Source organism: Pleurodeles waltl, chromosome 9 (assembly GCF_031143425.1).
Source record: "Pleurodeles waltl isolate 20211129_DDA chromosome 9, aPleWal1.hap1.20221129, whole genome shotgun sequence".
In the NCBI taxonomy this organism is placed as follows: Eukaryota; Metazoa; Chordata; class Amphibia; order Caudata; family Salamandridae; genus Pleurodeles; species Pleurodeles waltl.
The window spans coordinates 811,137,172-811,160,024 of record NC_090448.1 but is presented as its reverse complement, the minus strand read 5'-3'; the positions used below and the strand labels follow the sequence as shown (position 1 = coordinate 811,160,024).

The window sequence follows — 22,853 nt, the reverse complement described above, 5'->3', positions numbered from 1 at the left end:
CTGTCAAATGCAAATTTTGTTTCACTCTGGAGTTTTTTTGCCTCACTATCTCTGTGCCAAACGAGGACATTTACACTTTGGCAGAGGATTGCTAGCCATAATAAAAAATTCATGTCTGCCAAGTGGGGATCTATATGACGCAAATGCATTCATCAAAGTGCTAACACAAAGTGGGCGGTTATTAGGTTAGAGCGCACAAACGCACTGGCCTGTTGTAATCTCTCTGTGGACTTTTAACCACACCCACTTCTTGCTATTTACTCTTTGTTGTGCTCTTTTTAAATGCTTCATTTTCATTGGTGCATTTTGTGAAATATCCCTCCTTTGTGTGCAGAGTTCCCTCCCAGGTGATCTCACTAAGTGAACATTTTTGTTGGCCATCACACTATGTCGCGCGTCCTCCTGTTACAGCGTGTGCTGGCCCCTCCTCCGGTTTCGGTTTGCCTTTCATCTGAGCGCGATCCTTTCTAGACATTCACACGAGCCAATAACTCAGCGAGTCTCTAGCAGGCCTCAAGATTTTACTGTCCGCCAAGCAGCAGTTTGCCAAGACACTCCATTTGGCCTTTGCATCAGTAGTTTAAAAAAAAGAGCACCAACCTAGCTGATATAAAGCTGAAGGCAATATCTTGCTCCAATCCATTCTAGCGAAGAATTTGAGGTGAGGCTTGCATATGTCAACTGTTTTACTTTTCATTTTCAATTTATGTGGTAAGAAACGTCCAGTTAGGAATTTACAACGCTAATAGCTCTAACTTGAGCAAACGTGAGACCCATTGCGTTGCACATGATTGTGTTTTTTTGCAGCTGCTTTACACTGGATTTTCTTTTTCAAAACAAACCCATAAAGAGTGTTTTTTTACCCTAAACAAGAACTACTCAACAGGCCCGACACATGGAGGACACTCATTGTCTTGCTTTACTAGGTCTGCTATGCCTTACATGGAGGATACAAGCAGGGAAAAACAGCAACAATTGGCAAACCCTAAATAAAGCACAGTAACCATCACTCTGAGCGCGGTAGCCATCACTATAACCTGGAGTCCCAGTGGCAAAACAGTTAACACAGAGCCTGCTGAGACAGAGCTGCAAGAAACCTAGGTTTCCCCACCTCTACATGGAGCAGGGAATCACCAGGTGGGCAGACAGGCCATCTGCCGTTTTTGGGTGTACAGCCCTCATCCACCATCCTCTAAATCGCCCCGTAAATATAGCAGTAATGCTCATGTTGCAGTAACCTCATAATCTGTTACTTTGCTTCCTTTCCACCTTCTGCAGAGCTAGGTCCCTACTAAGGTTAGTTTTCCATTAAAAATGAGACACTGCGCTCTCCCTATTGTTTATTATGCCTAAATCATGCACCAATGTGTTTCTGTTGTACACATAAAGCTGTAATGTTGATTTGATTGCTCTATGTTTGCATGGCAACAAGTAGTCCCTTACCTCCATCTCTGCCAACCTCAGCTGTCCGAAAAACACTTTGCCCATGACTTTCCCAAGGAGAAAAACCAGAACAAATGCCTGGATGTAGAGGACCTGGAAGAAAAGAAAGGACATCAATGAATGAATACCATAACAGGCTGAATATATAGGCACTGCATGCAGGAATACAGTGAATCGGATCCAACTGTATTTAGAAATCTGATCTGTTACTAGAAACTCTATGTAATACATCTCATTACATGCAAGAATATCTAATGCACAACCACAAAAGGCACTCCAAGGTAATCAGCTACTTTCAGTTCAAAACAATTCACAGCACTTCAAGACAACAATGGCAGAAGTGCCCTACTCAGAAACCAAGTAACATAAGTGCTACATACATACCAGCATGTATGCCCATAGAAAACAAGTTGACAAAAGAAGCCTATCAGCCTACACAAGCCCCTCAATATTTATGGTGGTAGGGTGATCACTAGAGAAGGCTAGAAACAGCAAAGCCTTCAATGATCACAGAGCTGGTTGACACATTAGCTGGCAGCTAGACGTCAAATGCTGCCCGAATATCATGAGCCTGCCATAATTCCAATCTCGACCTGGTGTGAGCATTGAAATGCCTGTAAACGTTCTACATATAGCTCTGTCAGAGCACTTTGTATGGAAGGGTGCCATATGTTCAATGCCCATTAATCACCCCTACTATTCCGCTACTGAACACATACCACTAAGAAAACATTTATCAGCCAAAACTTTCCAAATGTGTGTAACCTCTCACGTGTAGCAATCCTTACCAATTCAGTACTTCAATCAGATGTGTACACAACTATCCCAGGGCAAAAATGTCACAAATATGAACTCCTGCAACTCTCCAATTTTGAACTGGAATTTGCCAACACACATAAGACAACTGTAATATCACATGCTGAATACAATTAGCTCAGAGTTTCTTGCTAATCACCAGCATGGAGACCCTGGAGTCAGGAAAAGAATGTAGGCACACTATTTAAAAGCCCTTAACTTATCTCAATACTAAAATGGCAGCCAGGATTGGTGTATTCTCGTAGTTAGGTTCTGCGACTGGGTTTAGGCAGTTTTGCCTTTTAGCTTATTTCATTCAGACTTGTCCAGACACAGGGGGTCATTCCAACTTTGGCGGGCGGCGGAGGCCGCCCGCCAAAGTTCCGCCGCCAGAAGACCGCACCGCGGTCAAAAGACCGCGGCGGTCATTCTGGCTTTCCCGCTGGGCTGGCAGGCGACCGCCAAAAGGCCGCCCGCCCGCCCAGCGGGAAAGCACCAGCAACGAGGATGCCGGCTCCGAATGGAGCCGGCGGAGTTGCTGGTGTGCGACGGGTGCAGTTGCACCCATCGCGATTTTCAGTGTCTGCCAAGCAGACACTGAAAATCAATGTGGGGCACTGTTAGGGGGCCCCTGCAGTGCCCATGCCAGTGGCCCCACGACACCAGTTCTCGCCAGAATTGCCCTTGATGCACCGCCAGCCTGTTGGCGGTGCATCCTCCAACCCCGGCCCTGGTGGTCCATGACCGCCAGGGTCGGAATGACCCCCAAAGTCTTTTTCACAGTATGAGGGGTGGGGGGTCTGAGTCTCTTGGTCTGAAGCAACCTAAAATAATATCTCACAAGAATAACAAGCTGCTCAATTAATCTACCTTTTAATCTCTGTATGTGTTGGAGGGGTGCATAGTCCTATCAGAGAATAATAGACCCGGAAATATCAAGGGAAACTCCCTAGCCTCAAAGGTACGCAGTCTTCTTTCCGTAATACTCCCCAGTCTGACCCAAAGGATGCCTGAAGTCCTTGGACAATTCCTTCAAAATAAAGCTGCTGCCTGGGATCTCTCCAAGCTTTCATCTTCTGTAACACTTGGCTACTGACTCTGGGTGTCGATACATGTTACAGAGAGCATCTGGAGCGCACAAGTGATTGCTGTGGTGGATGTCAAAAACCTTTAGCTTTCTAAAGGAAACCTGAGGCAGTGGTACACACTCTCCAGACCTATAGATGAGACCTTTCCCATCAGAACACAAAGTTTTCAAGTAATGGTATCAAGGTATGGTTTCTTAGTTTGTTAAAATACTATGGTTTTAAGGGAGAGAGCGATTATAAAAGGGGGTAGGGATTTGAAAGCACCATTCTCAGTGTGTGAGACAGACTTGAAATGGGAGTGAACAGTATTTAAGGACAGAAGTGAGAAAATGTGGGAAAGGTGATTTTCCAATGGATTGTCTGCAGGGACAGTGCGTAAGCACGATATTCCTTCTAAATCATAAGCGGCTCGTAGTCAGCACACAATCTCACATATTTTTAAATAAAAGAAAATTTGCTACAAATCAAAATCACAGAATATTATCAACTAAAGAGGTTGAGATGGCAAGGGAAAAAAAATAACCGTAATAATTTGAGAATAATGGGGAGCACCAAAAAGTGTCATATAGACAAAAAAAATCAAAGTGAAGCCTAAAAAGAGAAAAAAATGAAATAGTTGGAGTGAGGGTTTCATGTAAACTTTCACAGAGGAAAGACTACCAGAGTTGCAGGATGAATCCCCATATGGACAGGTCAAAGCAGCAATTCCTACATGGCTTAACCATATATCTAATTTATTCTTTCACACTTCTACTCCATCAACCCCAAAATATTTCCTAGGCGCAACCAAACCAATATGTATGAAAGTAAGATAAACTAGACTCCCTGCACTGATGATTTCTCGACCTGGTTCATGTTTTCTTAGGAAAGGAGCGGAACAAAGCAGCGTGCAGTGGAACAGAGCTGCACAGAGCATTGTACAGAGGTGTAGAGTAGGATTGAGCATCGTAGAGTGGAATAGAGCAGTGTAAATTGGAATGGAGCTCAGTAGAGTTGCGGGGTGTGGCACAAAGTAAAGTGGCATGGTGTAGAGTGGCGCAGAGTAGAGGGTGCAGAAAGGCCCCAGGTAGAGTGTTGCAGAGTTGTACAGTTGTGGGTGTAAGTAAATAAAACGTCAATAGAGATGGCAGGTAGGGTGAAAGCATCAAAAATAGGAAGCTGTATGCCTATGTTAAAAGTAGGAATGTACATTACAGGTACAGGGATAATTCCTAAACACTTCTAAAATAAAAAATTTAAAAAAAAGAGTGCACTGCAAAAATATGACGAAGAGCACATGAAACTGGTCGATGCTCAAGGGCGACGCTAACACCAAAAAGGAAGGGCAACCTATGGGAGCTAAGCAGTTGATAGATGGCAAAAGAGTGACAAAAAAAAAAAGAAAACTAAAGATATGTTGTGGGTGGGTTGCAAGTCCACTGAGCTGTAAACAATATGTGTAAGGAAATGTCTCCTTGGCATGGTTACCCCCTGACTTTTTGCCTTTGCTGATGCTAAGTTTTGATCTGAAAGTGTGCTGAGGCCTGCTAACCAGGCCCCAGCACCAGTGTTCTTTCCCTAACCTGTACTTTTGTTTCCACAATTGGCACACCCTGGCATCCAGGTAAGTCCCTTGTAACTGGTACCCCTGGTACCAAGGGCCCTGATGCCAGGGAAGGTCTCTAAGGGCTGCAGCATATCTTATGCCACCCTGGGGACCCCTCACTCAGGACAGACACACTGCTTGCCAGCTTGTGTGTGCTGGTGAGGACAAAACGAGTAAGTCGACATGGCACTCCCCTCAGGGTGCCATGCTAACCTCACACTGCCTATGCAGTATAGATAAGTCACCCCTCTAGCAGGCCTTACAGCCCTAAGGCAGGGTGCACTATACCATAGGTGAGGGCACCAGTGCATGAGCACTGTGCCCCTACAGTGTCTAAGCAAAACCTTAGACATTCTAAGTGCAGAATAGCCATAAGAGTATATGGTCTGGGAGTCTGTCATGCACGAACTCCACAGCACCATAATGGCTACACTGAAAACTGTGAAGTTTGGTATCAAACTTCTCAGCACAATAAATGCACACTGATGCCAGTGTAAATTTTATTGTAACATACACCCCAGAGGGCACCTTAGAGGTGCCCCCTGAAACCTTAACCGACTACCTGTGTAGGCTGACTGGTTTTAGCAGCCTGCCACACTAGAGACATGTTGCTGGCCACATGGGGAGAGTGCCTTTGTCACTCTGTGGCTAGTAACAAAGCCTGTACTGGGTGGAGGTGCTTCACACCTCCCCCTGCAGGAACTGTAACACCTGGCGGTGAGCCTCAAAGGCTCACCCCCCTTGTTACAGCACCACAGGGCACTCCAGCTAGTGGAGTTGCCCGCCCCCTCTGGCCACGGCCCCACTTTTGGCGGCAAGGCCGGAGGAGATAATGAGAAAAACAAGGAGGACTCACTGGCCAGTCAGGACAGCCCCTAAGGCAACCTGAGCTGAGGTGACTGACTTTTAGAAATCCTCCATCTTGCAGATGGAGGATTCCCCCAATAGGGATGGGAATGTGACCCCCCTCCCCTTGGGAGGAGGCACAAAGAGGGTGTACCCACCCTCAGGGCTAGTAGCCATTGGCTACTAACCCCCCCAGACCTAAACACACCCCTAAATTCAGTATTTAGGGGCTCCCCAGAACCTAGGAACTCAGATTCCTGCAACCTAAGAAGAAGAGGACTGCTAAGCTGAAAAACCCTGCAGAGAAGACGGAGACACCAACTGCTTTGGCCCCAGCTCTACCGGCCTGTCTCCCCCCTTCTAAAGACACTTCTCCAGCGACGCCCTCCCCAGGGACCAGCGACCTCTGAATCCTCAGAGGACTGCCCTGCTCTAGAAGGACCAAGAAACTCCCGAGGACAGCGGCTCTGTTCACCCAAGACTGCAACTTTGTTTCAAAGGAGCAACTTTAAAACAACTTGCGTCTCCCGCCGGAAGCGTGAGACTTGCTACTCTGCACCCGACGCCCCCGGCTCGACTTGTGGAGAAACAACACTTCAGGGAGGACTCCCTGGCGACTGCGAGACCATGAGTAGCCAGAGTTGTCCCCCCCTGAGCCCCCACAGCGACGCCTGCAGAGGGAATCCCGAGGCTCCCCCTGACCGCGACTGCCTGCCTACCAGATCCCGACGCCTGGTAAAGACTCTGCACCCGCAGCGCCCAGGAACTGAAAGATCGGAACTCCAGTGCAGGAGTGACCCCCAGGAGGCCCTCTCCCTTGCCCAGGTGGTGGCTACCCCGAGGAGCCCCCCCCCCTTGCCTGCATCGATGAAGAGACCCCTTGGTCTCCCATTGATTTCCATTGGAAACCCGACGCGTGTTTGCACACTGCACCCGGCCGCCCCCGTGCTGCTGAGGGTGTAATTTCTGTGCTGACCTGTGTCCCCCCTGGTGCCCTACAAAACCCCCCTGGTCTGCCCTCCGAAGACGCGGGTACTTACCTGCTGGCAGACTGGAACCGGGGCACCCCCTTCTCCTTTGAAGCCTATGCGTTTTGGGCACCACTTTGACCTCTGCACCTGACCGGCTCGGAGCTGCTGGTGTGGTAACTTTGGGGTTGCTCTGAACCCCCAACGGTAGGCTACCTTGGACCCAAGCTTGAACCCCGTAGGTGGTTTACTTACCTGCAAAAACTAACTAACTCTTCCTCCCCCAAGGAACTGTTGAAAATTGCACTGTGTCTAGTTTTAAAATAGCTATGTGATTTACTTGAAAACTGTGTATGCTATTGTGATTATTCAAAGTTCCTAAAGTACCTACCTGCAATACCTTTCATTTAAAGTATTACATGTAAATCTTGAACCTGTGGTTCTTAAAATAAACTAAGAAAATATATTTTTCTATACAAAAACATATTGGCCTGGAATTGTCTTTGGGTGTGTGTTCCTCATTTATTGCCTGTGTGTGTACAACAAATGCTTAACACTACTCCTTTGATAAGCCTACTGCTCGACCACACTACCACAAAATAGAGCATTAGTATTATCTCTTTTTGCCACTATCTTACCTCTAAGGGGAACCCTTGGACTCTGTGCATACTATTCCTTACTTTGAAATAGTGCATACAGAGCCAACTTCCTACAATATGTCTCCCAGAGCATCACCAAAACAAGCATAGGCAAAGCCAACAAGTGTCACCTGTGAGAGGAAAAAAGTGCTATGGTACAGCCAGCACTAACCACATCACAGCTTTTTTATCTTTAAGCCATGTTGTTCAGCAACCCGTGCTGTTGTGTAGCATGTCTTAAAACAGTGTGGGGGTCGGAAAAGGGCAAGCAACACGAGAGGATTCAAAAGTACTGACAGCTGGAGGAGGGATGGGGTGGGTTAAAAAGTACAGAAAGCGGGAGAATTAAAAAGTACATACAGAGAGAGAAGTGCAGGGTGAATTGGGTTAAGACAGTGGGAAGAGGGCGGGTTAAAAAATACTGACAGCGGAAGGAGGATGGGTGATGTTAAAAAGCACAAACAGTGGGAGAAGGGCCGTGGGGTAGGCTGAAAAGTACACACAGCGGGAGGAGGGCAGGGGTGAGGTGGGAAAGCAACAAAAGTGACTAGGAGGAGGGCAGGGCACTGACCACAGAGACATGCACTCAGACTGCACGCCCAAAAATAACAAAACAACAAAAAAAGTAAAATTAGGAGCTTGCGGCCATTGGAAAGACACTGGCCGCATAGAGGAAGAGTACAAAGTCAGTGCACCATGGCAGACACAACACTGAAGCCCTGGAAGACGCAAGGAGGAGCACAAAGCAGATGACGAATAAGAAGCAAGGATACAAGACTGAAGTGCAAGTCAACCAATGGTAAGTAAAGGGAGGCCTCTAAGCCCCTTTTAATATATTTTTTTTTTTGTTTAGAAGGGGTTTCACAAGGACTGAGCATGCAGTGCATGCGCTGCTCTGGCAAAACCTAAAAACTTGTTGAGCCTTATTGTGTTTGCTCCACCTTCAAACTCAAAGTCCCCTATTTCATAACTCCAAGCCATCGCTCCTGCCTCTCCTCCCGTTGGAGAAGGTGATGATGGCAGGACCAGCACCAAGGCAATTCATTACTTTAAACTGAACTGGTGTCATCTTGCACGCTATGGTACCATGATAGCTGCCTCCCTCCTCTAGACAGATGTGTGCAGAGATAGAGCTACTGTCTCGGCGGATGCCACTCAAGCAGAGGCTGACTGTTGCATAACACTTCACAACCCTCTCAGACCTCCATATTGGTACTCCTTTGACTGGTGCAAGGCAGCAGCAACTTCAGCACTGCGCTCATAGGTTGAAACGCCAAGGCGTAGGACAGTGCATTTTCTCACACTGAAACACTTGCTATCAAAACTCATTTGCCTAAACATGTAAAGTTCACAGCAAAGATCAGTTTATCAATTGTGAGCTTAGCACTGTGCATAAGAAGTGCTGAAATTGGAAAAATATTTACTCCAGGAGCCCATTAATTGGGGTCTGAGTGTGGGAAAGGAAAGGGGGCTAAGTCATTAAACGCAGAGTGACAGTCAATGTATACATTTATTTATTTTTAATTTGTGCCGCAAAGAAATTAGCAACAAAAGGAAATGTGAAATTATGTTGTGGCTAATTAATTGGTCACAAAGAGGCTGCATCTTAAAATATCGTATGTGGTTAGGCAACTAGCAAAGACATCTTTTTTGCACCCAGCAATTTTGAGTGGATAATAATAATAGTAAGATAATTTTGATTGTTAATGTAAGTGCTGGAGCAATCTGTGTTTTGTCAAATCCCAGTTTTGCTTCAATGTAGCATAGAGGGCCAATGTGCCTGCTGCAATGCACATCTTGTAAAATGCATATTACATATTATATTTTATGTAGATGGGTGACTGTTTCTCGCACTAATCTTCTTGTTACCTGCAGGTCATAAATTGCAATCCTGAAATAGCACAGCGTGCTATGAACGAACATCGAGGAGATGCTTGCAAACTGGAAGCCAATGATTTAGAACCTCAACTTTTTTCTCAATCTGTCTTTATTCTGAGGTTGCTAAAAAGGATTCCTTCAGGTAGTAATAAAGTCTTATTCGTAAAGACAACTCTCCTATCACTGTGTTACGTTTTAAATTCTGATTTTGTGGTTCTACTAGTCCTATAATGCCTTTCTCAAAGAACGATATGCGACTCCTACATTTTGCAACCCTGTCTGTCTTACGTAACATTTCGTGCACATCGATTTACAAATTTGTAGGGTATATTGTCTCTGTACGATGTGTGTAATGAAAAGCCTCTAACACCCTACAGGGGAATGAATATTAAAACATTAAATAAAAACAATTAGTAAGTACTATTTAAATCATTTGGGGGGGGGAATTACTCATCCAGACAGATCTATTTGACATTCTTACAGTTCATGCATATCTCTTATATACCTGAGTTGAACAAACTGCCTCCAAACCATAGTTGCTCTTAGGTACCTGAAGCGATAAGCTATGTGTCCTGGTTTCCCTCCATTACACTGGCATGTAGGTGTTAGGCTAGAGAGTGTTCCAAGCCAGGACAATATTCAAATAAAAAATGGCTTGTGACCCTTTAAAGCAGGCCTTGGTTGTGGGCACATATGGAAGAAGAAGAAGAAAAAAAAAGAAAAAAGAAAAAAAAAGAGAGTCCCCTCACTGCCTGCATGTTGCTGCTCCAAACAGAATGCAAACAACATACAGGCATTGCTGAATCTGTCCCCGTGTTGTAATTACACCTGTGCAAATTCAGCATATTTCACGGGGCCAGCCAGATCTCAGGTCCAATTCAATAATAGCTGCTGGGTCTATAATCCTGTGGGATCCTCATCATTACCTGCACTGCATCAGTTAGAGAATGAAAAAAACATTGCAGTGACTCATCGATCTGTTTACATTATTTACATCAATTATCAAGTCAACATAGTTCGTAATAGGTTGGCTGCTGCTTGCTTTGAGTCCCAAGGAGGAAGCCTTTACTGGGGGGCAAGCAGGAAGGGTGTACCACTGGTCTTACACTGTTCAGACACTTTAAATACTGATATGCCACTCATAAGGGGTGGTTTTCACCAATGCTATTTATGTAGACATTCAAAGTAGATGGGTTAATCTCTACTTTTGGACTTTGATGCTGCACTTCTATTTACTCACCTTCTAAAATAGGTCTACTACTTCTATGGCTCTCAACATTGTCTCTGCAAAGGGGCACTAGTATTATCAGTGAGAGTTCAACTGTAAGAGGGAGAAGCACTAAACAGCTTGATGACATCAATTGTTTTGTGTTTTTTTTACACAAAACTCATGCAAGTATACATTGCAGTAAAAACAAACATCAACAAGATTAAAAACCAAGAATATTATTTTAAAAAGAAGCAGCAGTAAGACATGAGAGGGTCATTATGCTGCCAACCACCTTGAACAAAGTACTTGGTGCAAAGGTAAACTATCTTACGATGCACCAAACACGATTACTACCTGTGGTCAGAAAAGGTTCAAAAAAACAACCCAAAAAAACACTAGAGACTTGCAATAAAAACACTAGCCAGAAACCTTTATACATAAAAACACAATTTAGGTATGTCTAAAAGTGGCAAGAATACAAAAGGGGTCTTATCGGTCTAAAATTAATGGGCAACAAAAGGGGCCTTATGTACTTAAATTGAAGGGAAGTGAACCTGGGACAAATGAGCACTAAGCGAATGGTGCAGCACACTGATATATTAGCACAATTACAAGGAGGCAGATTAGATGGTTTATGCCAGACCCAATTTGAAAACAAAAGCGGATTGAAAATGCCCAGTCAGAAATAAGTTAAAAAATAACAGTAATATTTGGACACTTCCAAGAGGAGGTAGGGCTCAATACCACTTACAGATTTTACCATTACGTAAGTACGCACTGACTGCTTGGGTAAAGGACTCTCTTTCGCCTGCCATGATATGGGAGAACGCCTGCTTGGCCCAGGCAGTATCTTTGTTCTCTATGCCGTCTGGGTCAGAAAATAAGCCTGTCCTCCCTAAATCTTTGAAGGTGTACTTTATATAGTGGGTCTGGGGTATATTAAGTGCATAATCCAAGGACAAATAGTCCTAGAGAATTAATCTGTTTAGATCTAACTCCTCCTTGTACTAAACTGAGCACCAAACTAAAAGTAGAGGAAAATCTGTGATAAAATTCATGCCCAGTGATGCATAGTTTTGGCTGGAGTGCCCTGTCCCATGGAGAAAAGTCCCCTCAAAAACTTGTTTTCTGGTACCCGGATGCTACTAAAAGGTGCATAACCCCAGATCTCACTCCAAAATGTAGCAACAGTGATTTATTTGGCCTTATAGACATCTATCACTGATTTTATTAGCCTACACCTAAGACAGCTTTCATAATCATTAAGGCCAGAAATAGCCCTCTTCTGACACCCTGCATTTTTTTTTTTTTATCATCAGTAGTTGCCAACTAAGGCTCGAATTTAGTAAAATCCCCTAGTAGGGAAAATTTTAAACATTGCTTAAAATCTGAACTTAGGCTGAACAACTAGCTGTTTACGTATTCTTAGGGCCAACCAACATGAAATGTGATTTTTTTTTTTTAAACATTAGTGGACAGAACCATATCACCCATAATGGTAATAAATAGGTCTAAAAGCCGCTGAAGGCTTCTGGCTGTGCGGGCAATTAATACTGCGGCATCGGCATATAAGAGCACAGGACCAGGGCTACCATTTGCACAGGGCACATCTAGGCCACAATTGGACAACACCCCTTTCCAATGATTGATATACATAAAAAATAAAACGGGGCGAGGATACAACCCTGTCACACATCTATTTTTAAGACTAAAAGATTGGGAGCATTACCCATCAATCCCATATCTGACCAAACCAGACAGGCTGGTATAGAGATCCCTCAAAAAGGTGGCCAGAGGTGCATCAAGCCCCACGGACCCCAGCTCAGCCCAGACCCGATTTCTGTTAACCTTATCAAAGGCTGAGCTAGGGTCCATGAAAGCTAGATGAACTGAACCCTTTGTGTATTAGGCGATTAAAAAATACAAATTTAAATTCTGCCCCACTGTTCTTCTGCCGGGCCCGACCCCATATTGAAGCTTGGTAAAAATATATTTCTCATTGGCCCAAGTAGTCAGTCTCTCCAGGATTACCCTTCCTATGATTGTAACTTCTACATCCATAAGAGAGATTGGCCTATAACAAGCAGGGTCGCTTCTTGTTGACTTTTAAACATGCCCACTGCATGCCCATCATTCATTCGTTTGTGGGCTTTCCATTCAAAAATCTTTAGCATCAATGGCAAATGCTTTACATTTGTCCCTCCTTGGGGCAGTTTTGTTCCTGCCTTGCAGACTGACCCTTTTACATGGATAATTGCATGATTGTCGATACCTTTGACTGCAGGCAAACTTATTTTTCTTTTTGCATCTCTCCTTCGTGCTCATGCGCATGGCAGCCATGGTACTTTGAATTGGCTCGCTTATGTCAACTTTATTTTTCATTTTCAATTTAAGTGGCAAGAAAAGTCCAGTTAGAAATGTACCCCGCTAATAGCTCTAACACGAGGAAACGCGAGAACCAATGCATTACAAATACTTGTTATACACTGGAACTATTGCTGACTGTCGTCTGGTTTCAGGTAGTGGACCACAGATAACCATGTTAGCATGGAGAGTGTTAACTAGAGCCCACAGTTTCCACTAAAGAGTTCAACAAGCCACCTGGGACACTATTACCTCCCGCTGCCTTGCCCAGTGGTAAGGATAGGATGGCATCTTATTAATTCCCTGACGATTATAAGCCTACCAACATCCTGGGTGGGCTGGGTCAAAGACTAGGGACATTCACAATCATACAGGTTGGTCCACAGAAGCCTGATCAGGTACAGTTTCAGAGATGATGTCTTTACTTGGCCCCATGGTGATGCATTTTTAATTATTATTTTCAGCTTTGAATATATAATTACTATATGTAGATCTATTATCCATCATTGAAGTAATGCATTTTCATTGTTTGTTTCTATGATCATGATTATTCTACTGCTGTGATTATTCTAGGAAGTGCACTTGTGTGCTGCATTTGACATTCGACATATATGCCTTCCCGATACAAACCTTAAGAAGTGCCTTAATAAATTACTCAGACTAAGAGCTCTGCATTGTTGGAATTCCTTGTAGTCGTGTTTTCTCTCAGTCTGAAGTAAAAGCAAAACACCCCACACTACACGACCGAGGTTTGATCATTCTCAGCTGACAGGCCCCGTGGTGTGTTGTGAGAGGGACATTAGGCTTGTGATTTTCATACAGCACTCTACCAGTTTAATGTGTGTGATCTCTGTGTGAAAGACGGTGTGTGAACGGAGGCGATTTGCAGTAAAATTTTTACTCATGTAATACTTCTAACTCTATGGGTTCTCGGAGACCACTGTGTTTTGCTAATAGGTGTGATGGCTCTTAATGAGGTGTTGAGGGTCTTCAGCTTGTCTGGAAATGGGTCTCTGTTAATATTGGACATGTATAAGGGCAAAATTACATTGGATTTGAATCTTAGTTTATGATGGCATCGTCTTCAGAGTAGACTGGATAGTGGGTTGTGAACTATCCTTTCAATTGAGTATCACTCAAGCCAGCATTTAAATCCAATGACTTAATTTAAACAGTTCCAAATGTAAAAGAAACACAATGGAAGCTTAAAGTCTTTTCATATTTTCACAGTGTTTGCAGTGTAATTTACATACTAAATATTTATGGCGTGGGTCGTCCTTAGGCTTTTTGCGCTGAACTGTGCTCTGGCTCAGTTCTCCCTATCAATCTGATTTGCTGGCCTGCCCACCTCTAATTCCCAGTCATACGGAGGTAACGAACAGAACACCAACATTTCAAACACCTTGTCACTCTAGCCCCAAGATTCCTTTGGTGTTCTTATGGAGACCCTGACAATGCAGCTATCTGGAAACTTGCAAATAAATCGGACTTGTACTTAAAATGCAGCCGTGCTTTGGTTAAAAGAGGGAGGGCCTTACGAGGTACGATTATCAAATACAAAGAGTGAAATATAACACGAACAGGCAACAAATCCAGAGAGCTTTCTAATCAAGAGTCTCAATGACAGCACACTTAACGAAAAAGCAAAAACTGAGAAGACAGCCCCCTCTGCTGTCGCTCCCAGAGTGGTACTCACTGCCATACTGGGACTGGACTTGGTGAGGTACACGACCGTGGGATAGAACTGATGTTTCAGGTAGAAAGCGTGGGCCACCACAGCCGACGTCAGTGCCAGGCTGGCACCAATCATGACTGCGACGCGTAGCATTTCTCCGGCCGGACCTTAGGGCCCCCTGCAAGGCAAGAAGGAATATGAATCAGAGCAGATATAAGACTCACAGACAAAATAAACTCTTCAGTGATTTAAGAGCTGATTAGTTTATAAGAGTATACTATTTGCATTTTCCTTTATTCTCCCGACAAGTGCTGCAGACCTGTCAACTCCAACACTGCCCCTGTGTCACACTATTTCGGTTTCTTTCTCACAGTCACCCAGTGAGATGTTTTACTCACACAATGGCAAGTGCAAAACAACTGAAGGCTAATGTTTTATAGTTCTAATTATAAGCCTGTGATAGATCATGTCCGGTTCACACTCCCAATAATTTTATCATATCATCTAGCTCTCAAAATCTCTATCTTTTTCAGTATGTCAACATTTCTTAATCACTACCACTCTCTCAAAATCTATTACAATGTTTTCTCAACCTGTTACACATTCAAGTTACCACTCGCTCTGTCCATCAGTCTCACATTTTAAAGCTCTTGCTTATGTTCGCTCACTTTCAAGCGATCTTGTATACTGGACCTCTCGGAGTTTGGCCAGCCTTGAAAGAATCCAGACCAAAACAAATCTTTTTCACGAGGTACACAACATTAGGCAAAACTTTTGCATTCTTTCTTTTCGTCTACGTGCAAACAGTGAAGTCCTTTACATGTGCCTGGGGCGAAGACAACTATCACTGTTTGACAATCGCCAGTGCTTACATGATCCATAATAGCACAGTCAGACCAGAGGGCACGCAGGATGGGAGTAGTCAGAGAGGGTAAAATAAAATGGGGAACGAAGCCCAGTTGCTGTCTCAGGGTACAGTTATCAAGTGGTCATCTGGGAGAGAAAAATAAAATCAACTATAGCTCACCAATGACTTGAAGTCAGCGTCTGGTTAGTAAAATTACAGGTGAGCTGACTTTTGGTTAGTAAAACTACCGGTTACCTGTCACAATGTTGAATGCCCTTAAATATAGATTAATTGTTCAGTAATACCCAGTGGTGGTTCTGGAGGGCACTATGGGGTGGGGATAGTAGAGAAGAGGGGTACAAGCCAACTTCCTCACTTCAATCAATATGCAGAATTCTCACTTCTATGTGTCGAGCACAGCTGCGTGGTAACCAGTGATACTAACTGTGTGTACTACTTTTGGCTCCAAGTTGTCTTTCATAACTTTGACCAGTTACATTGTGTTATCACGTAATGACGTGTGGCAACTGAAAGCACACTTTGCAAGAGAAGTACTAAGAGTTACAGACATCACAGGTCTTCTAGCGTCCCTCTGATACCTACGTGCACCTTGCATATGAGGGAAATCCAACAATAAGACGACCTGCAGTGAGTAGATATAGAAGGTGAGTGGGATCACAAACAAAGTAAGCATTAAGGCAATAGTAAAGGAAGCCCTGCCTCGATGGCTCCATGTCTCAAATCTCAGCATCAGTCTCAACTTCCATCAAGGTGAACCACAATACTGCCTTCATGGAAGGCTGCAGCATCTATATTCAAGAGTTATCAACCAAATGTGGTGCATACTGGAATTGAGGGGTAACTAGTTCACCCATTCCTAACCTGAACCAGAGATTAAGTTGTGAACAGCAGCGTGAACAACATAACCGTGTACAGGATATGTCTGGAAAAAAAAGGCACAGGGCTACACCCACTATTAGTCACTATCAAAAAAGCCTTCTGAATATAATTGAGAGGATATTCTAACTAACCAAATGCAGTAAAGGAACGACCAACAGCTGTTTTACATCACCACGTGGACATACCCAGCAGAGACCAGCCCCACAAGTGTGGAATGGAGGACCATCAGCAACTCCTGTTCTTACCAGATGTACGCAGAAGAAAGACTGGCTTAGGCGGGGCCTGTCACAACTCAGATAAAGAAATACCAGTATTTGGCAAACTGACTGTGTCAACAGTAGACATGGGGGTATGGTTTTCAATACAATGGTCAGTGCACTTTGTTGTTTTTTAAACTCCAGTATACGGGCCAAAAGGAAAAGGGAGACGCATACAAACTGACCCTTGTAATATATGTATACTAAAGACAATATTGGTGTACTGATCTGGTCATTCCAGGACAAAGTCTATCCCTCATTCACTAACAAAAAAAAGCCCCAGGTGCTTTATATAACCCAGCACTGCTGCAGAGGACAATTAAGTTGAATCCTGGACATTTTTGAGGACTGTTTGGGCAACAGCATTTCCTTCAATCATGCTGAAGTGACAACACTTCTGCAAGACCATGAGTATCAATCCATTTTCACTGAGGGCACACAAGTTACTTTCCAACTCGCTTCTACTAGAATGCCCCGGGCCTCAAGCCCCACTTTATTAAGGTGCAGGTTGCCACCATATCACGTTTCAATTTAAAGAGGCAAATCAACTCCTTTTTCCCCAATTCATCGGGATAAATGGAAAAACCAATTCCGTTGCTTTGATTTTTCTGCATAATGTGAAGTTGCTGTACTTGCTACGTCATCCACAATCTGCTGCCTAGAAGGAAGATTTAAGCAAAACAGTTTGTAGATGAGCTGCAACCGTACAAAAACCTAGGCACCTTGTGCACTCACAGAACCACATCCTAGGGGGCAAAAAAGAGTAACAACCTATAAGCAGGTTGAGTTCATATTTTGGATTCACAGGATGAGTTTTTTTTCCTGAATGTGAATAGTGTACAATGTCAGCAGTCAACATACAAAGGTTTCTTTTTGAAAAAGTAAAATGTTTAAACATCTCTTTTTTTGTTAATACAGACAATACACTTTCTGAGTTTAAAAGTAGTAAGTAAAATTGCAATTGTCTAAAGACGGAACGTACATCTTTACAAAGCAGTAGGGAAAAAAATGAACCAATTACAAAACCAAATTTAAAAAAAGAACACAAAATGAAAGCATTGATTGCCACCCAGCCCCACTAAAGTGATCTAATTTTTAGGAGGGTGTGCATATGTGCTAAGGCAAAAAGGTTGCCACTAACACTGGAGAGAGCCAATGACTGTAGCTAGCTGACCAGCTGTCCTGTGCTGTGGTAGGCAGAACGACAAGTGAACGACATGCAAACAGAATAATTGATGAAGGGGCTGACCAAAATAGACAGGCAGGTTGACAGGCAACATTTATCTGTCCAATAGGGCCTTTAAGGAGTTATGGTTATATAATAAACCACGATTGCAGAGGTTGAGTGGTTTGTAAATGTCACCAGAACCCTGAAATAATGGACTAAAATGCATATATTCCCTATTATTTTTCATACTATGTGTTTATTTGGTAGTATTCAACTTGAAAAAGTTTGTTGCTTCAAAAACTGTGGGCACTGAATTGAATTAGAATGTTTTGATTTACCTTTAATGAATACATTGTAGCTAAAACAATGGAGATGGCCAATGGAATTATGTGATTCTGTGGCCGCAGCGTTTAGCACTTAATTAGAGATGACATCTACGATATATTTGCAGATGTCACCGAAAATATTTTTTCTTGCTCAAGTGGATTAAAATACTGTCACATAACGTGTTGGATAAATAATTTAGATAACCATGCTCCATAATCCTAGTGGCCCTGAAGGAAAACAACTGAGTGGTTTGGTGGCGAGGGCTGTCATTAGGTTGATGAAACCCATATTTTACAAGGAACTGTGAAATATTTCACAGCTTTCAGAAAAATATGGGACTCTAAACAATGGCATCTAGTGTAATAAATGCACTCAAACGTGTAATACATAGAAGATAGAGATATACAAAGATATCGCTAGACAAGACCTAAATCAGAACCTGGACATCTGCCTACACTGTCTCCGCAAACTTAAGTAAAGCTATTTCCATCTGCTGACAGCTCAGCAGAGCACTATTCTGGTACATACTGAAAATGGAAACTGAGCAGCAGCAATGCACCTCACTGAGGGGATGGGGCGCTTAGAAGCTCCTTAAGCACCTGTGCAGTACTGAACCAAGCCAAATTGTGCATTTTACAGCTTCACAATCCTCCTGAAAAGGTCATTAAAACTTTCACATTTAAAGGTTCGACTCCGAATGGCCGCCAGATGGTAGAAATCAGATGGGCTAATTGTGAAACACAAAACATGGAATAAAAGGTCCATTTGGTATAACCAAAAATCAACAAAGGGGCCCACTGTTCTTGGGTAAACCTGCTTGCACAGAAACGGTTTCTCTTTTTTTTGTTTTTAAATATATATTATTTTATTTTTGAGATCAGTTAGAAAAAATGAAGACATATCATAACTAGCAGCACGAACATTTAAAAATAGCACTATTCTTATTCTGTCATCCAAGTGAGAACAGAAAATCCGCAAAAATCACAATTTATACATGAAAGCCTAGCATCCAAATATTTCACTAGCATAGCCTTCTCAAATATAGCTCTGTATTTCATTATCACTTCTCATCACCGGTCTCATCACCCCAAATTCCTCTGTACTTTCTAAGGACCCCAATTCTTTGAGCATACAAAGTCTCCTGCTGTTTAATCCTTTACATTTTTGTTCACCCCTGATTCAAAATTGGGGGCTTTGGGAGACCGCCCATTTTGTAATATTATAGACCCTGCGACTAAAGAAGCAACATGCAGAAATTGTGGCTGTCTCGCCGAGACTCGCCTGTGGGGAGATGACATACCGAACAAAGCCTCCAGAGGATCAGGGGGTATGCAGTTCTGCAACTTCTTACTAATTGATGAAAATATTTTACTGCAAAAGTATGCAAGGGCTAGACAGGTGAAATATATATGGAGCCAATCTCCCCTGTCATAACCGCATCTAAAACATGCCACTGAGATGGAACGGTACATTTTCTGCAAACGACAGGGGGGAATTGTATAATAGCCATTTAGAGTTGAAAGCCATTCTTTTAAATTTTATCTCCGATGAAATGTCTCAATACATATTGGAGATTAAGATCTCTCATTTCAGCGCAGATACCAGTTTTATCAAAAAAGCTTCAGCCTTTAGCGGGTTTTAGCCGTGCATAAGTGAACCCAGATACTAGTTCCAGAAGAAAGCCAAATATTACAATACATTTCCATCCACACCTACAGTCTTCTACCTGTGTATTAATTTCATTCTACTATAGCTCTCGGGCTCAGGTCCTCCCTGAACTGGAAGACAAACAACCTAAGATTGTTTTTTGCCCTTCTTAGTGTTCATCAGTTGTGTATATCTTGGTTTCAGTGGTCCAGTGTGTATGGGACCCACACATGGGCATACTCATATCACTCAGGGCATGCACTAAAGTATACAAAAAGTGATGGATGGAATTCATGAATTAATCTCAGCCACTGGTAAATACCAGGTGCTTCATTCCAGTCCATCGTTATTTTGCACATCATACCACCTTACCACCTCAGTTTAGACGTAGCCACATGCATATCAGTCCTGATCCTTCTTTTTTTTTTTTTAATTATGTTTGACAACAGGCAGAAATAAATGAATAGGTCGTCCAATGAAGGAAGGCAGCAGTCCCAACCCTCCTGGAACCTCCGAGGCTTCCCTGTCGAGTTGCTGCTATTAAGGTAAGTTTTATGTTTTGTTTTTTTAATGCTTGCGTGCATGTATGAATGTATGTGCATTTGTGAGTGTTGTGAAAGGGTGTGTGCGAACGTGTGAGTGAATGGGTGTGAGGAAGGTGTACGTTAGCGTGTGCCCCTCCCTGGTAAAATTATCAGTTGCCAATGTCGTTATGAACGAGTTAACTGCGGTATGTTCGGCAACTCCTGTTACCCCCAACAAACTGAAATTATGGGGTTTGTGATACATGTCAGCAAGTATGGCCCGCTGATATTTATCAGTGGAAAAATGCCCGGTATTTACCACGATATGCAGATACTGGCGTGGTAAACACCAAAGATCTGCATGTTAAACCCTAAAAAGTCTTAGTTGGATGGTATTTGTAGCAACTGATATTGACTTTTTCTGTGATCGACATACACTTGTTGCAGTTCACAAAATCAATTAGTTGTGCATGTTCGTCCTCTTTCTCTCGTTCTGGCTCCGATGCTGCAAAGCGTTTGAGTGTGTCACTTGGGATCGGTCAAATCAGACGCTTTTGCAATTATCTGTTCAATCATAAGGGGGGAATAGTAAACGCGCAAAGTTTATCTAGGCAGTATTTTTTTTCCCCAAAGTTTAAGATGTTCACCCTTCGTGAAATTTGCGAATTACCCCGGAATGACTTTGCCTGAGCAACCTGTCCGCATGGTGAGATAATTTGAACTCCAGAGACGGGTGGCAAAGTAGGAAAAGTTGTGCCTATTCTAAACTTACAGACAAAATCACTAATCTGAAAGCTTATCTTTTACAACGCTTTTCTATTCACAGTGTTTGCAGAATATATGTGTAAGTTAACCCTTTGCAGCGTGTTTCTAGGCACTATGACACTGCAAAGGATAAGAACACATTTTCCGCACAACATATTTATGCACAACCTCTCTGTTTGTGTTAAAAGTTGCGAAAGTCGTGGTTTTCACATGTATATGGCAAAGCGAAAGATTTCAGTTTTCCACTGAACTTTGGAAATGTCTCAAAGAAAGAAAAAAAACGCACACGCATGGACAGTTGCAGTCGAGCTCAGGTGAGCATCTTCGAACTTTCTGCAGTTGCAGGATTTATCTTATTTCGTCTGTTCCTCAGTCTACACCTGTCCAATCATCCATGAAAACAAAATAACTGGAACAAATGGAGTATTCACAAGACATCTCTAAGGGAATGTACATATAATTCATATAACAAACTGGTCCTATGAATATCAATATTTTCTGTTAAAGACTTATTAAACATTAGTTTAAAAAAGCCTTTAGCATAACTTTAACACTGGAAAATCTCATCTAAATGTATCTGTATATTATCTTTCCAGTAAAATTGTGCAAATTAACTTAAGCAGACGCTTGTATTTGTCGTCTGAAAAGTCGAAGCATTTCAACAATTAGGAAAGCACATTATTTTTCAATTTAAAGAGTTTATTCTTGTGTTGGAGACGCCACGGGCAAAGACAATGCAAGTGCGGCATCCAGAGACTGCACATGTTGCAGCAACACGTGCAGTAATACACGCTTGCACTTTCCACCGATTAGTCGGAGCAAAGTGGGTTAATCCTAATTTACTAATTAACATTTCATCATCCCTGTAAAGAATCGTGCCCAAACGAGACTCTCAGGAGGGCTAACAAACAGAAAAAAGGCCAACTCTATTGGCTTAATACTGGCCCTCAGAAGCCTCTGTCAAGAGACTCTCTGACGCAGTCGGAGCATGGGGTGCATTTTCCCACGCATTTACTCTTAATATTTAAATTCGAAGAGAATGGAGGATTGTTCTAAAATAAGATAGCCACATCATTTTAAGAGCACCTAAGGAGAATAATATATAATAAAACAATATTCTGCCGTTGCAGTCTCCCTCAGTACTTGACTACTGCCTTGAAATCTATATCCTAAAAAAAAAAAATCCTAAAAAAAAAAAAAAAAAAAAAAAAAAAAAGTAGGGAGTGCCACGACTGTTGAACACTGAGCGGCATGTGCCTGCTCTTTTTGCCAAGTGGAAAGCTGTATTTGATTGATAATGGGATGTGATGCCTTTCAGTAGCCCACCATCTACCTCCATAGGAACTAGACTGGACTACGTTTTCCTCATCATAGTATAAACAAGTCTCCATCGGCATAGGACTTGTAAGTGGTCTTACTGGGTAAATCCAATTTTGATTGCTACCAATTAATTTGAGTCCGACTAGTTTATTTTGCCAGTAGCGTAAAATATTTTACAAATAAAAAAAAAACAACTTGCAACAGCTCTAATTCTATCTAAGGAGGCGTGTCCATTCTATTCCATGAAAATCCAATTATAGGTAGCCTGCAACCAGTGGACGATTCAAGAGCTATGTACAGGTTTTAACAATTGTCTGTTCACACTGATCTGTGCAACCACTTCGGATCCCAGCGACTCTTAGCTCGTTTCCTGACATTTACTTACTCACCTCTCTGTAGATGCAGTCACAACATTGACATAGGACTCAATACAAGATATTCATCCATGTTGTGGGCAACAGGTTTAACTGAAGTTACACATTATGAATCGTATGGTAAAGCAATGCTATCAGGTAAAAGGCACTAGATAAAAGGGGCAGTGTTGGCTTGATTAAGCTGTGGAGAGACTACAGCATTAGTGGCTCTTAAACTCAGGCATGCCACAAGGA

The 22,853-nt window shown here is 42.8% G+C and overlaps 1 protein-coding gene across 1 annotated transcript in view; it reads right to left on the bottom strand.

Annotated features, from left to right (window-relative positions):
- The window catches only part of SYVN1 (synoviolin 1), a 238,252-nt gene that overhangs the window by 198,744 nt on the left and 16,655 nt on the right, over window positions 1-22,853 (bottom strand). Inside the window, exons 2-3 of the mRNA XM_069208078.1 lie at window positions 14,512-14,668; window positions 1,444-1,536 (exon numbers count right to left, since the gene is read on the bottom strand). Coding sequence (XP_069064179.1) covers window positions 1,444-1,536; window positions 14,512-14,643 — 225 coding nt within the window. The 5' untranslated portion in view covers window positions 14,644-14,668. The remainder of the gene's footprint in view (window positions 1-1,443; window positions 1,537-14,511; window positions 14,669-22,853) is intronic.